This window comes from Phycodurus eques, chromosome 23 (genome assembly GCF_024500275.1).
Source record: "Phycodurus eques isolate BA_2022a chromosome 23, UOR_Pequ_1.1, whole genome shotgun sequence".
Taxonomy (NCBI): domain Eukaryota; kingdom Metazoa; phylum Chordata; class Actinopteri; order Syngnathiformes; family Syngnathidae; genus Phycodurus; species Phycodurus eques.
Genome location: NC_084547.1, coordinates 3,736,176 through 3,751,694, shown reverse-complemented (window position 1 = coordinate 3,751,694; position 15,519 = coordinate 3,736,176). Strand labels below are relative to the sequence as shown.

General features: G+C 43.1%; 1 protein-coding gene across 3 annotated transcripts; it reads left to right on the top strand.

Moving 5' to 3' along the window:
* Positions 1–291: 291 nt before the first annotated feature.
* On the top strand, positions 292–14,117 carry mllt3 (MLLT3 super elongation complex subunit). 3 transcript variants are annotated; one of them, XM_061668986.1, is made up of 14 exons: positions 292–427; positions 990–1,170; positions 6,497–6,579; positions 6,686–6,829; positions 7,224–7,262; positions 8,712–8,840; positions 9,853–10,416; positions 11,990–12,059; positions 12,237–12,290; positions 12,698–12,830; positions 12,935–13,031; positions 13,362–13,430; positions 13,508–13,579; positions 13,933–14,117. In XM_061668986.1, the coding sequence occupies exons 1-14, from the start codon at positions 416–418 to the stop codon at positions 14,062–14,064; spliced, it is 1,779 nt and encodes a 592-aa protein (XP_061524970.1). In that variant the 5' UTR covers positions 292–415; the 3' UTR covers positions 14,065–14,117. The 3 variants fall into 3 exon arrangements, with proteins under 3 accessions (XP_061524970.1, XP_061524971.1, XP_061524972.1); XM_061668987.1 differs by lacking the exon at positions 7,224–7,262; XM_061668988.1 differs by lacking the exon at positions 12,237–12,290.
* Positions 14,118–15,519: the final 1,402 nt, after the last annotated feature.

Below are 15,519 nucleotides of genomic sequence, written 5' to 3'. Positions count from 1 at the left end.
CAAGGTAGCGGAATTGAACAATAGAAAAGGGTAAGACGAACGTGTCATTGAATTCAGAATAAAAGTCAGGCATTGTTTTTTTAACCTTGTAAAAGAGGGAACTAAAGAATCGATTAATTTTATCAAACAAAAAGGTTACTTGTATTTTGAGTTATACTTTTCCAGAATACCAAAATAAAGCAATGTAAGGAAGTGAGTGGTAGGTCGTGTGGCTTGTTTTATTTTGAAAGTGTAACCAGGACGTTCCCTTTCATACTTACTGGGATTGACCGCCGGCGAGTCTTGGAAAGTCTTGAATGTGACTTGGAGCGCAGTGAGTGGAGATCATGTCCGCCGTCACAGGCAAACTGGACTTACCTCCACTGTCGTTCCCAATTCCGTCTCCATGAAATAACACGAACGCGGGGCCTCAGGAATGGCCAACTCGGTGAGTAGCCACTCGGGGGGTCTCGTTGCTGGCTCGCCCGCCTTCATAAAGGCAAGGTTCGGATATGTCAAACCCGAGGAGTCGCTGCTTTTCACTCCTTAACAGGGATTTGACCAGCACGCTAGCTTTAGCCTGGACGTGGTGCTACCTTTTTTTTAAAAATGTATTTATTTATTTAAAAAAAACACTCCTTTAAAGTGTATTCAAACGTTTTACTCCGAGATATAAGGGATTTGGTGAGTTCCATAGATATTCCCGAATAGTAATACTGTAAATGTAATAATATCGTTCTTATTACTCATCTTTATTATGTTGTAATGTTATGCCCCATAGTGGTTTGTTCTGCACTTTCCCTGATGTTTAGTACTAGAGAAGCAAAATATTAATAATCTCAATATGATGTACAGTACTGTGAAGGTAAGTGTGTTTCTATAGTGGTATGCATGGGTAAAGCAAAAAAAAAAAAAAAAGGGGTTTTAATCCCCTCACGCAAATGTTTAAGCACTAGCGACAAATTTGTTGGGATTTACGCAAAGATGTAAAATTAACATCTGCCTTCCAGGGTGCCGTTCAGGTGAAACTCGAACTCGGCCACCGCGCCCAGTTCCGAAAGAAACCCACGGTGGAAGGCTTCACCCACGACTGGATGGTGTTCGTCCGAGGACCAGAGCACAGCAACATTCAGCACTTTGTGGAGAAGGTCGTCTTTCACTTGCACGAGAGCTTCCCGAAACCAAAAAGAGGTGAGGTGTTGTGCTTTTCGCACTTTTGATGAGGATGTATGCCGCTCACTGTAAATCTCTCTGAACTTTAAACCCCACTTCAGTAAAGCTAACAAATTGAGCGGTCGGTCCTGGTCGACATTGGGATGAAAAATTTTAATCTGGGCAAATGGTGGTGGTGTGTGGGGGGGCGGGCTGACCGACCTAAAGCTAAGATTGAATTTTTTTTTCTGGAGAAAATTGATAAACTGACTTTTGCTGACTTTGATTGTAAGAGGGGGGATATGTCTGTACCTTGCTTAACACGCCTCATGCTGCAGGATAATCATTTAGACACATCTGAAAATTGGGCTTTTGCTGACTTTTAATGGAAGGGGGTCAAAATCAGAACAGTTATCGGTATGCGTGTGACAGTTTAAATCAGGGTTTGGTTTATTAGTTTGGCATCTCATCACGATGCACTTTACTTGAACACAAAAGCTGTGGAGAAGGCCAATTTCACGAGTAATATACAATTGGAGATTTCTCCCGAGTCTAATGCCAATTATTCCCAGCTAATCTTATTTCAAACTCATTTAATAGGAATTAAATACGGAATTCCACTAATACCAATATTACACTGTATTGGGTTCAACTGTTGCGCTAATCTCATTCTGAAGAGATTTGGAGGTGCAATGGAATCTCATTGCCGCCTGCCACACTTGCAGGTGCCGATTCAAAGTCTTTAATTAGGATCGGTGTCACGGTTTACGACCAGCAAGCGGCAAACAGATGCTTCCTCTTTGACAGCACTTTTATATGTGATGCGATCGAAGCATTGAGATGATTGACCCAAAAAACAAACAAAAAAACCCCAAGAAAACATGCTGCCGATTCATTATTACCTCAAACTGTTCACGGGTGTTGCCATGGGAACAGCCATTGGCAATGCCTACTCGACACATGGAGCCAAGGAAGATCCAGTGCGTTTTTGTCCCCCCCCCCCCCAACAAGGAGCTCAGCGCCACTGATTGGATCTAATGGTCGCTGCTCAAAGGGGAAAGACAGCGGGACAACTCGTACGTTAAAAGCTGTGATGCGAGTCTTGAAAATGACTCCATGGCCAGCGCTAACGGCGAGGTATCCCCATTCCTGGAAGAAAGAGCTTACTGTTGGCCAACTTGGCGACAGTACACATACACATACACACGCACACACACAAGCTACAGTCTAATGGCGTAATGATTGGTCCAACATGTTAGGCCCCTGGCTGTCTTTTGGCCTCTGCCGAGCACTGGCACAAACCCGTTTCACTTCCCTCGATTCCTGCGCTGGCGGTTTAATTTTTGGCTTGCTTGTGTGACCACGCGTATAAGATGCATATCCTCCAGGTCCAAATAAGCAGTGGCTTTACTAATATGAGCTCTGATGATGCTTTTTTTGTGTGTTATATTTGAGAGAGTTTGATAGATATAATTATCAATTATAACAGCCAAACTACTGCTTGTTATTTTTACGAATTATTAATTTGTCGATATTCTTCCAAAAAGAGACTTTAAGTTGTCAATTGTCACTGTAAGCCAAAGGTTCTTGTCAAACTAAATGTAAAACAAACAGATTTATTTGTTGTGTATTCAAAGCAACCACTGCTACCTGATTGCTAACATACTATGGGAAACTCAATCGACACACGTGCTAACCATTAGCATCTATGTGGCGGTGTTGTTACCCTTGAAACAACGGATATCGGAACACAAACGTTGCTAGAACACATGTAGACAGACCTTATAAGAATACTCACAGGCATATATTATTAATCCTTTGCAAAGAACAAAGCATATTAGTGCTGTACTGATGATCCGAGAGGAGTTGACCTCAGAATGAACAGTATATCCCTCTTTGTCTTATACTGCCCCCTGTTGGTCAAGGTGAGCGCACCAGAATGAGCAGCACAACTGAAGGAGAAAGTGTGACAAAAACTATTAAATTCTTTTTAACTCTATTTATGTCATTACTTATAATAGTATAGGGTGCGTTTCTTTTCTAATTAAAAACACATTACAAAAATGTTTTGGGGTCAAATCCCTGCAATAGAATGTCCAACCCCCCAAAAAAAACTCCGCGGCAAGAGGTGCAATTCAAAGAGAGCCAAACCCACTGAAAGGACTGCAGAGGTGGGGGGGTTGAACTGGGCGGGGTGTCGATATTTGGGGGCAGCCACTGCTACCACCTAAGAACAGGAACTGAGCCGTAAATCCTGGCTCTCCCTGGGGTCACTCAATGAGAGGAGGACACTTTCGTGGGCTGTCTCTTGGCATGTCTTTCACTCCTTTCTGCCATCAAACGTAGAGGCTGCACGACTTTTCTCAACAGTTCAAATGGATGGGCACCAAAAAGATGATTGACCATGCCGCGTTAGTATTCATCAAAACGTTACTGTACGTTTCTTATTGTTTGTGACAATTTGCTTCCATTCTATTCAAGTCGTTGTTTTAGTCGAGTTAGCAGGTTCAAGTTCAAAGTCCAGCAGAGTCAAACACTGGATATTGACGTTACCTACCATTAGCTGAGTCAAAGGTCACCTGATTGTCAAATGCATTGAGCCGCGCACAAATGATTTCAGGTGGTTCAATCTTCAGCCAATTTATCAGGGTTGGGGCACACAATGCGATTGACCAGCCTCTTTTTGTGGACTGCGTGCAATTCCAATGATTGCTGCCTTGCTAAAATACATGTAGTTTTTTTTGTACCCAGATCCTACCAAAGCCGAAACCATTTTTCCCTTGACCCCCTGGCCGTGGCATAACTCCTTCAGACTGGCCACCTGCGGCGTGTCTTACGAGTGACTTGCCTGACCACACAAACTTGGCTGTTTCTCGGAGAGATGGCCTTTTAATCTTGCCAGATTAATCTCGACCCCGTTTGCGTTGTCCAGCCTCGCCGTTAGCTGATTAGCGCGAGGTTGTTTGGGTCAGCCGGGGCTGTTAAGAAAACATAGTGCGAGGTTGTTTTTAAAAGACTGGGCCTGTTCAACCGTGCTGTGCGGCTAATCACCACCCACCATTGTCAGGGCACCTCCTGTCATGGACCGCTATATAACAATATATATAATGTGTTGCAAATTTCCTTAATATTTATTTCCTCAATAAATATGTTGTTGCACATATTTCCCGTCCATTTAGATCACTAAAATCATGTAACCCATATTAAAGGAAATGTACTTAAAGGTTCACATACCGATACTACAATTGTAATCAGCTCCGGTACTGTACATCTGTACTGTACTCATACTTGATAAAAACACTCCAATACTAAAACACCGATACCACTTTACCAGTCTGGCATATACCTTTAAAGATTCTTTAAAGCATTGACAACGCTTTTAGCCAACTGCAAATGACGCTCTGCAAAATGGGTGATGAACTCCGACCGGGCGACGAGTTGCGCCACGCTCCCGTTACGAAGCCGAGTTAGTGGAGTCTTTATTTTTATTCACTTTGTTTTGTAGGTAACGCACAGAGGTAATCTGTTTTCCTAGTTGCATGTTGACCCGGAACAGCCTTAATGTACAATTTTAAATGTTGTTATTTTTGTGTATTTTGGGTCGCCTTAGGAAACGTCATCAAATTTCAAAGTGAATAAAAAGACATGATTTAGGGTATACTATAAAACAAAAAAAATTATAGCCGTCCCTGAATGTCAAAACGGATTAAAGTCAACACAGTATGTAAGGATAAAGGGGGTGGTTAAAAAAAAAAGATGCATTGATTAGTTAGGAAAAGGATGGGGGCAGGGGGGGAAGGCATTCACAGAATACCTCGGAACACATTGTACACTTTTAGAAGTGTTTAGGAAGTGATTAGTAAGTCAAGTCATGACTGACCTGATAACTATCGTTCACGAGTCGAAATGCCCTGTGGGTGAGCATCCACTTCAAAAGCTAAAGGACACTTACCATACAAAGGCTGACATTTATTGGACGTCCAGCGTTGAAATGAAAGGCTCTGTCAGGATTAGGCTGCATTAAGAGTCGGCGAGCAAAGGGATTTTCCTTTTTCTTTTTCTTTTTTTTTTGTCTTTTTAGTCCCGGTCTTTTTGTTTTCCCCTTTAAGCTCAGTGTCCGACCTGGCCTCATTACAAGGCAGTCTGTGGAGAAAGGCCAAATACAGAGTGACTGGCATTGTTCTGTGATTGGCATCTCATCTGAAACTAAGAGTTGAGTGCAAAGAAAGAGAGTGAAGAAATAGCATGAGCGCTAATTTTCTCTTCCAGGTCAGTGGTTACTTTGTGACTGCTCAACTCCACTCCCCTGACATGTTTATTGGCTTTATCTCCACACAATAATAATATCTGCTATATTTCTGTCCATTGTTACAGTTGTCACATGTAACAAGAAGGCACTTTCAGTTACTGCTGTACTTGTTTTTCAAATTAAATGTATGGCCTACAAGTGTTTTAATACAAATATTTACTGTAATTATGACATTACTAGGTTGGCGAAAGCCTACAGCCCGGCGCAAGAATATGTCGTCACGCATCACAAGCAGGCAAGGAGTTTCTACCGTACTATTTTTCATTTATTTTATATTTATAGCCTATGACTTTACTACTGCGTTAGTGGAGGTTAGCATGTAGCGATAGACTACGGCACGTACCGACTTGCGTCTTAATTCAGGTTTACATAGCTGCTGTCGGAACAGAACTCTGCCGTAGACAGAGGACTCCCTGTATTTTTCTTCCTGGGTGTATTCAGAGCAGTGTTGATTATAAAGTCATCCAGTGTGTACGTAAACCCGTCGCTTCCTCAACACATTGAATCGGGCTCTTTTAGCTGTATGTCATGGAACGTGACCCCGTCACACAATTAACTCCAACCCATAATATTTGCTCAGCGATGTTGGGCTTTGGTGGTGAGGGCGACCTCGGTAGAGTTTGTTGAGCAATCAATCTCGGAAAACGGGAGGGGACTCCAAAATGAAGCCGGCAGAGATTGACCGCAACAAGAATGGAGTGAAATAATTGCCCTATTTGAACAGTTTTTTTGTTTTTTGTTTTTCTTGCAAAGCATTTAAGGCCTCCAGATACTGCGTTCAAGTCCATTGGGAAGGCAGACTGACAAACATGCACCTCTGAGCCAGGAACACCTGAGCTCAAGTGGAGTTTGTTTGTCCAAAAAGTCCATGGGGGAAATGGGGAGGAGGGTTTGTTAACACCGCCTGGCATTTAAGACGAGGGGATGATTTTCAGCTTTTTGAGCTGATTCTCATTGATAGTTTAGCACAGGAATGGAAATTGAAGTTGATTAGCCCTCATGAGAAAATATCATTGTCGAGTGTTTAGTTGCATTAAACTCTTTCTTTTTTTTTAGTTTGCAAGGATCCACCATACAAAGTGGAGGAGTCTGGATACGCCGGCTTCATCTTGCCTATTGAAGTTTACTTCAGGAATAAGGTACATTTAACACAATGAACATCGTTGAATAGTTCATTCATTTCGCACCTGAAATGGATTTCTCTGGTAAAACATAATCTCTGCGCGGATGGCTCCTTTACTGCAGGAAGAGCCGAAGAAAGTCCGCTTCGACTACGACCTTTTCCTCCACCTGGAGGGCCACCCGCCTGTCAATCATCTCCGTTGCGAGAAACTCACGTTCAACAATCCTACAGAAGAGTTTCGGCGCAAACTACTGCGAGCCGGAGGGGTAGGTGTGCGGGGAATTTGTCTATTGCTTTTTGCGTTAAACACCATCAATACTCGGCAGGGGTTTGAAGTGCACTCTGTACACCGATCCTCATAGCTCTGTGTAGTCATTACTGCTCTGATGAACCAGTAGAAACTTCCATTTTATCTGCTGGCCCACAGACCCCTGCAGTCTGCAGCTTTTACGACCTGAGTTAAGTGCTCTGTGTTTACTTTGACTGCACGCCTTTCGTCGCCTTCAAAGACAAACCTACATTCCCGCTCGGTGTCACTACTGCCGGGGAAAGCAATTTAAAGCCTCACCTCACACACACGCAGCACAACAGAATATCGACATAAATTGAGGCCATCATTGGGAACATGCTAACAACATCTCCTGTCCTTTCTTTGAACAGCAACGGGATCCGCACAAACGCACCTCTGAGGACTCAAAAGTAAGATTTGAAACAGTAATTCACCTTCCAAGTCTTCATTTTTCGTCGTGACATACAGAGATTGAAAGAATTGTTTTATGTCTCAAAGAAAAATATACGACGAAGTCCCCTTCAGAAAACGTCTGAAGGGGACTTCAAAATGGTGAAACAAGGGGTCCTTGGTTTGCAGTGGTGCCCAATGCCAGAAGAATATGTCATCACATAGCACAAGAAGGCACGCGCGGTTACCATCATGCTGTTTTTTATTTGATTGTCTTCTATTTATGGCCTAGAAGTGTTTTTCAAACAAATATTTGCTGTAATTGTGACCACAATCCTGCATTAGCATAGATTAGTGTTAGGTGATGGCCCGGTGTAAAAATACCTTGTCACTCAGTAAAATCAGGCACATTCAGTTTTCTTCATACTTGTTTTTTTCATTGGATTGTTTTATATTTATGGTCTAGAAGTGCACTGTGGTGCCTTGAGATACGGGTGGAATTCCTTCCGTGATCATGCTCGTACCCCAAATACACCTATCTCAAATCATCTTTCCCCATTGAAATGCATTGAAATGCCATTAATCTGTTTGAACCTAAAAAATAGCACTCTATAGTATACTTTATAAAAACATACATATGTCACACTTTATCCTGCAATTCTGGACATTAGCTCCTCTATCAGTTTGTGCGGCAGTATTATTTATCATTCTTTGCAGAACATAAAGAATATATGCCTGTGAGTATTGTTATACTATGTGCTTTGTGTTCAGATATCCGTTGCTTATCGGGTAAAACATTGCCACATAGATGCTAATTGTTAACCCATGTGCCAATGGTGTTTCCCATTGTATGTTAGCATTAAGCTATCGGAGGCTATAATGGGGCTTTCAATTACATGATGTGTAATTCTTTTTTGGGCATTACCCTTGGATCTTAAAAAACTCTCAAGTTGGGTCACTTGTATATATTTACTGTAATTATGACTTGAAACCTGTGCTAGCATATGTTAGCGATAGCCTGTGGCCAGGTGTAAGTATATAGTACATGGTCACGCAGGACAAGATGGCACGCTCAGTTACCGTGATACTCTTGTTTTTAATATTAAGTGATATTAATCAAGAGATGGAAATTTTTAAGTTTTAAAATATGATGAAAAAAATAACAGGTTCATCGATTATTCAAATAATTGTTCATTGCAGCCCTAATTATGACTTTAATCCTGCTGTAGCATAGTTTAGTGATGGACTATGGTCTGGCATAAGAATGCAATACAAATAGCACAGCCACCGCTGCGTTAGCATTGATTAATGATAAAGAGTGTCCCGTTCAGACTTGCATACAAATTTGTCTGTAGGATTGGCATTCTTTTTTCTTTTATATTATTTTTTTAGGTAAATTGTCAACTCTAATCCTGGATATATGAATGACGGGACTAGATAATTGTGGATTGCCACTGTTCTTCTGGCAGGTGATGGTAATGCAGGAGGGCTCAACATCTTTGTTTGGGGCGCACATGAAGCTCCCTACGCTTCCCAACAGTTCCTTGGCGTCCACTTTCTCCGACCCCAGGAAGAGCAAAAGCTCCCACGGGCCCAAGGTCAGTTCTGCGTCCATGTACAGTCGACCTGTGAGGTGCTTAATCCATGGCTTCTGTTTAGAAGTTGTCCGTCTGCGTTTCTAAGAATAGTCTTGTTAGACAGACAGTAGTTTTCTTTTCTCGTATTGTTTTTAGTGGCACCCCAAAGATCACCCGTTTAACTAGCCACTGTCGTGCCGACAGCCTTGACAAAATGCCCTCCATTCAGGAGTGCTCATAGCTGCGTGGTCACTTCGGGTCTCTCGCAAAGCAGTAAAGCGGTTATTTTACGTTGGGCCGAGGGAGGGGAATGGCTTTACTGCTGCGACGGCGTATGCTTGAGTTTAGAATGAGCTGGCAGCTTTATATCCTCAAGGTCCCCGGGTCACAAGCCGATAGACAAAATAAAAGGGGCTTTGTAAGTGTTTGGGAGTTGTAACACACCGCATCGTCTAGACTGTTTTAATGGCTTTACTGCATTGATGAAATATTGCTGAGAGGGCCCGAGGTGAGACTTGGGGCCAAATGACCCCCGTCGCTACAATCAATCCATTTCCTCTTTTTCCTCAAAGTTGCCGTCCACTCCACTTTTAAGGACGGCACACGTGGGTGTTTTTTTTTTTTTAAAACCACCTCACTAAAACAATCCTGTTCAAAGAAGTGGCCCTGAGGTTTCCCATTTAAAGGGGGAGACAATATGGAAAATGGACTTTCTAATTGCTTGTTTATAGGCTGGCAGATATGGCCTTGAAATAAAATCTCCAAATTTCTTCACAAAAATCAAGCTTCCATTTCCCCCTTTGTGGGATCTGCTTCATTTCGCCTTAGGTTTTATTTTTCTCCTGAAAATAGGTTTGTAAAGCTAGCTGATCTGAATTTTACGAATCCCAGTCGTCATGGTAACGAATGCCAGACTCTCCATTTGGCCAGCAGCATATAGCATATAGAGCTGAATTTGCAGTCAGTCATTTGAACGAGACGGGGCCGCTCTCTCAGACTAACTCAGGTGTGCTGTAATTTTCGTATCCAATAGGATGGCTCCAAAGGAAGCGGTACGACCCTTCTCACGACGGCCACCACCACCACCAGCACCAACAGCACCAGCTTCTCCAAACTCCACAAGCCTTCCAAGGACCACAAAGACAAGCCGCCAAAAGACTTGAAAGAGACCAAAAGTGCCTTCAGAGACTCGTGCTGGGAGTCCAGCAAAGCCCTGAAAGATCCTTCCAGAAAACCCAAAGAGAACCAGCCACTTCGAAATAGCAATCCTAAAATGGGATTCAAGGAACCCAAGTCTTTATCTCATCGGAGCGAGGTGTCCAACCACGAGTCGAACAAGCGCCTGTCTGCGCCCGACGGGGATCATCACGTAACCAAAAAACGCAAAAGGGGATTGGTGGATTTGTCTGGGAAGCAGACATCCGGGTCAGATGCTCAACATTCCGATAAGAAAATACTGAAGGACAGGCCGCAGATGCAAAGCAGTAAATTGCATCCAGGGAGTGATGAAGCGGCGCACCGGAAGGCATCGGCGCTTCCGCCATTCCACGAATTGGTGCACCCCAACGATTCCGACATGGAGTCCACCAAGTCAGACGTAAGTTGGATGGAACAGAGAAAAATATCATTGTTAGAATACTCGCATTCCTGTCCATTCTTGTTGCAGAGTTGAGCTTTGAAGAAATTTCACTTTAAAGGGATGCGGGTGCAGAAATGTATCCAATATATTCTCCTTCGAGACGGGAGGAGGATTCGTTGGTGGTCAGTTGTTGGTGTAGCGGGACTATCAAATCAAATGCCAAACGGGGAGAAAATCTACTTTAATGCTGGTCCGCTTGACTCCAGGGGTCTGCACAGAGGATTCAGTGGAAAGGGTGGGCACCAATAAAACAAGAATTTGTGCATTTGTCTGGATGGCCAATCAGGAAATAGAAAACTATTTGGACACAAGATTGGGTCTTTTAACAAATGTTGGCCTAGAAACAATGATAATCCCCACAAAGGGCTGACGTTTGCCTACTTTACACACATTCGGATGGACGACGTCCCCATAAAAAGGGTGTGTGTTAAAGCCAAATAGTAGGCTGATTGGAGGATTTATGGTTTTACAACACCTGAGGAAACTGGGAATCACAGCAGTGATTAGCAATCGAATAGCAGCGAGTTCCTCTATTAACGCATCAAGCAGTGTACTCTCTGGTGGTTCCATTTGTTTACTTCCAGTGCTCACATCAAGCTCTTTGTTTTTAATGTGAGATGCAAACCTTTTTTTTTTTCTTTTTTGTCTTGGCTGTGTGGAAGCGCCTTCCTCGGGGGCTACTTATAAAAAGGGATGTGGTTCATGAGGGGTCTGGGGAGGGTGACAAATGCCAGGTGTTTGATTCTTTTCAGACTCACAACCCCGGTGGCCGCAAAGCGCTACCCCTCGTTCGTCATGTGACCGCTCGTTTGATCTTGGCGCTCGCGCTGCTCACTGGGCCAGAAACTGCAGAGACCAAGTGGAAATGTGGATTAGGGAGTTACCGCCGCCATTCGTGAGCACTCGTGAGTCAAGTTGAGCGAGCGAACAAGCAATTCAAAACAGGAATGGGAGCGCATTTCCGGCACGATTCCCTCCTCACGCAACTTTTTTTTTTTTTGGCGTACTAAATGACCGACTGGCTCGGTGGTTGGGGACCACTGTTTTTAAAGTGTTGTGAAACTGCTACTAAAAGTCAATTTATTGTCTTTTTATAGGGCTCCTTTGTCGCTTTGATTAACACAGGACAAAGGCCTTGAAAAGGAGTCGTCGTAAGATTTGTGGCATTCTGTCCACGCCGTCCCATAAACCAACAACCCAGCTGTGTGTTGTTGGTTGGCGGGCGGTGACAGCTATTCAAGTCCCCCTCAGACCTTTTGTGCTCACCGCTCTTTTCTTGCCATGTTTATCACTCCTTTTTTTTTTTTTTTTTTTTTTCTTTCTCTGTGCAATTTGCATACTAAGATCTATATTGACATATTTCACCTACACTTTGCGGGACACTAAGCACTTTCTAAGTGTTGTTTGACATTTCTTAGCTTTTAATGAACAATGGTTTCAATGTCAGATGATAAACAAACATCAAAAGTTACTCTGCATTTTAATCCTTTTTTTGAATTTATTTATTTATTTTTTCTCCCTCTCCTGCAAGTTGGAACAGCCCAGTCCGGCAAGTTCTAGCTCCAGCTCAGGCTTTGCTCCCACACACCACAAACGCCAAGGTAATGAATGTGTTTAATATTGTTTGGAGCACTGTAGCCGTCCGTCTGTGATTATTATCTTAACAGCCAATGACGTCATTTTTGGGTGCACTGTATCCAACTGCAATCTTAAATATAATGCTATGTATTGACCTCTTTGGTGCAAATGGTGTGTTGGTAATTTTTCTCTGGATTCAGTGGTGGACTTGATCATCAGAAAAAGGGTGGCTATTCCGGACGCCACCCACACAGGTAACAGTCGCCCCCTGATAGACCTGCGAAACACTCATCTGTGCTTTTCAGATCCACATTTAGCATGAAAACTCATCACCTAATGTCTTTCTCGCAGTCCTTTCACCTGCAACTCATGTCCTGTCATTTCGTGTTCCCTGTTCAGGAAATTTCATGACAATTTGGCTCAAATTTCTTGAAATGGGTGACACGCGTGGTTAGCACATCCACCTCACAGTTCTGTGGTTTGAATAAGGGCCCGAACGATTAATGGGACAATATTTGCCCCTTTTCAAATTGGCAAAAATCTGTTTTTTGTTGTTTTTTTTAATTTACACATTACAACATGAGACAAAGATAACAACATTCAAACAAACATAAAAGGAATCTCTCGAATGTGTGGTTGTCTTGTTTGTGTTCTGGTCTAGTACTTGGCCCGCTGCAGTCGGTGATGCAGGATCTGCACTCGGACGACCACGGCGACGATTCCGAGGACGACCTCGACTTGGATTCCGACGCCGAACGGCCGGCGCACACGCACCTCGCACACCACCAACGCAGGTTAGCTCACAAAAGGCCCTTTTAACTGCGCAGCACAAGTCTCCAAATCTTAAATTGTAAATACAAAATACACATATTGTATCATCCTGTGACTATGTACCAAGGGTCAGTTTGAGTGACGGCAGTGAGAGTGACAGCTCTCCCCCTTCGCCGCCTTCACGCAATGATGTCCCGGGCTTGTTAAAGACTACAAATAACCAGGTAAGATGTTTTCCTCTGTCAAAACAGTGAACCCTTGCTATTTCCAGGTATGAGGGACAGCCAATACAAAATGGCTTGATTACGCTTCATAAAACCAGTTATCTTTACATTCTGTTCTGTTTTTTTATTTTATAATGTACTGCTACTTTTCTTCATTAAAACTACTTACAAAAAGAGAAAAAAAAGGTGATTTTGGGGGGACCGGAATGGATTAACTCATTCACTGCCATATTTGACTTCTAAAGCCGTCAATGGCAGTGAATGTGTTAATCACATTTTAATTTAGTTAATCACATTTTAATTTCATTTATCACGCTTTCCTTCCATCAGATACTGGAGGTGAAGAGTCCCAACAAGCAGAGCAAGCAGGACAAAAACAAAAATCTAGATTGTGACAAGGTACCCGTTTTTGTTGGTTTGGTCATTGTATTATCCAGCAGCGCTTGACTTATTCGATGTTGCCTCACACTTTGCAGGCTTACCTCGACGAGCTGGTGGAACTGCACAAAAGACTGATGACCTTAAGAGAAGGTCACATACTGCAACAGGTAAACGGTTGCTGGTTTACAGGAGACATAGTTTGCATCTTTTTTTCACATAATTTAAAACTGATTCCAGTCCACCGTCGTGCTTTTTTCTTTTGCCTCATCCACCTTTTGTTTCCGTCGTACGCACTGAGTGGTGTGGGCCACATTTTGGAAAACAGAGATTTTGTAAGCGCGTCACTTCTGCGCCGCAATTAAAGCGAGCCGACGGTTCAATCAAAAGAAGTGGTGCTGGAAATTGTCTACTTTTGTCTGGAATGTCTTACACCCCCTCCACCTGTTTCTGAATGGCCGTACCAAACGATAGCAAGCGAAAGTGGCCTCTTTCCTCAGTCTCCGTTGCCTCTGTTTTCCAGATTGTGAACCTCATCGAAGAGACGGGCCACTTCCACATCACAAACACTACTTTTGACTTTGACCTGTGCTCCTTGGACAGAAGTACAGTAAGGAAACTCCAGAGTTACCTGGAAACTTCCGGACTGTCCTGAAGTTCTGAGCAGCCGCCGGCTTGATTTGTCAACATATGATTTGGGGGGGGGGGGGGGGGGGGGGGGTAATATTGGATGCAATGCAAAAAGTGAAAAAGGGGGGTTGGGGTTGTCAACCAATCGGAACACCTGCAAAGCCTTGAAAACTTCGCTTCCCCTCCAAAAAATGTGGAGTTATGACCTTTTTGCTCTTAATGAATGTGCGCGCGCTGATAGTTGCCATGTACGTGTGTCTCGATTTATTGTTCTATTTGACAAACGTGTGTTCAACATTGCCTTACAACGCTGTAGAGTCTTATTTATTGAATTTGAATTTGCCTGTGTGTGAGCGTCTGTGTGTGTGTATGTGTGTGTGTGCGCGCGCGCGTGTGTATGTTTTGCAAATAGTGAAACAAAGAAAATGACTATTTAAGCACTTCACGGCAGGCATTTCACAATTGTTTGTGTGACAGTGAAATCATGAAAATGGAATCGAGACTACAAAATACAATTCCCGGCACATGCTAACAGTACTGCGGCTCAACAAGCAATCCTAAAGTTTCAATAAATATATGCAAACGGGCGGCCCTCTGACACCCTGCGAAGTCCAGCTGTTTGTTCGACGACTGAAGTCAAAGTTCCGGGTCCATTTCAGGTGAAGAAGACGCAATATCATTAGTTTCAACTGTTATTTTCCCGACCCCGATTGAGAAAAGGCACATATTCTTACATGACAAAAAAAATCTCACAGCACACCACCAAAAACCCCCCCCAAAAAATAAAATAAGTCCCAAAATGTGACTTCCATCTATTGGAAGGAAGAACATTTAATTCTGTCAGTCCACTACGCGTCGCTGGCATTGATAGATGAACAAAGAAAAACACTATATGGAATGAATAAAAAAAATATTGGATAATTGTCTGTCCCGCTCAGGTTGTGAATCACTGGTTTAAAATTTGTCTATAATACAGTCCGATTTAATGGAGACTTTTCGCAATTTAGAATAGTGGGCAGGTGTCTTACCAGCATGTCTGTGACATGCTTTCAGCAAAATACACCAAGAATCAAGAATTATTGCACAATTTATACAGCCTATTTCTTGTCTCGCTGAAATGAGCCCGCTCCTGCGCCATCCCCTGCTGGGCCAGCGGCAAGTTCGGCTTTCATGACCATGGTGACCAGTGGGCTGGTTTCTCGCCGGTGAGCGTCCCTAAAGAAAATGAAAGCATTTTCAATCATATGTCCCCCTTTGAGGCAAACATGAAAAATGTGTAGGTGTCGAACAAAAACAAAAAAGAACTCCACTGGAATGCATTGGGTTAAAAGTACTGTTCCGGTGTGTGTGTGTGATTAAAATGTTATTTATTTTTGTTGGTGGACTAAAAGCTCAGCGTAAAAGGACAAACGTTTTTTTGTTGTTTTGAATTTGTAAGCGGATGTGTGAAATGTACGGCGGTAACACTCACGAGGCCTTC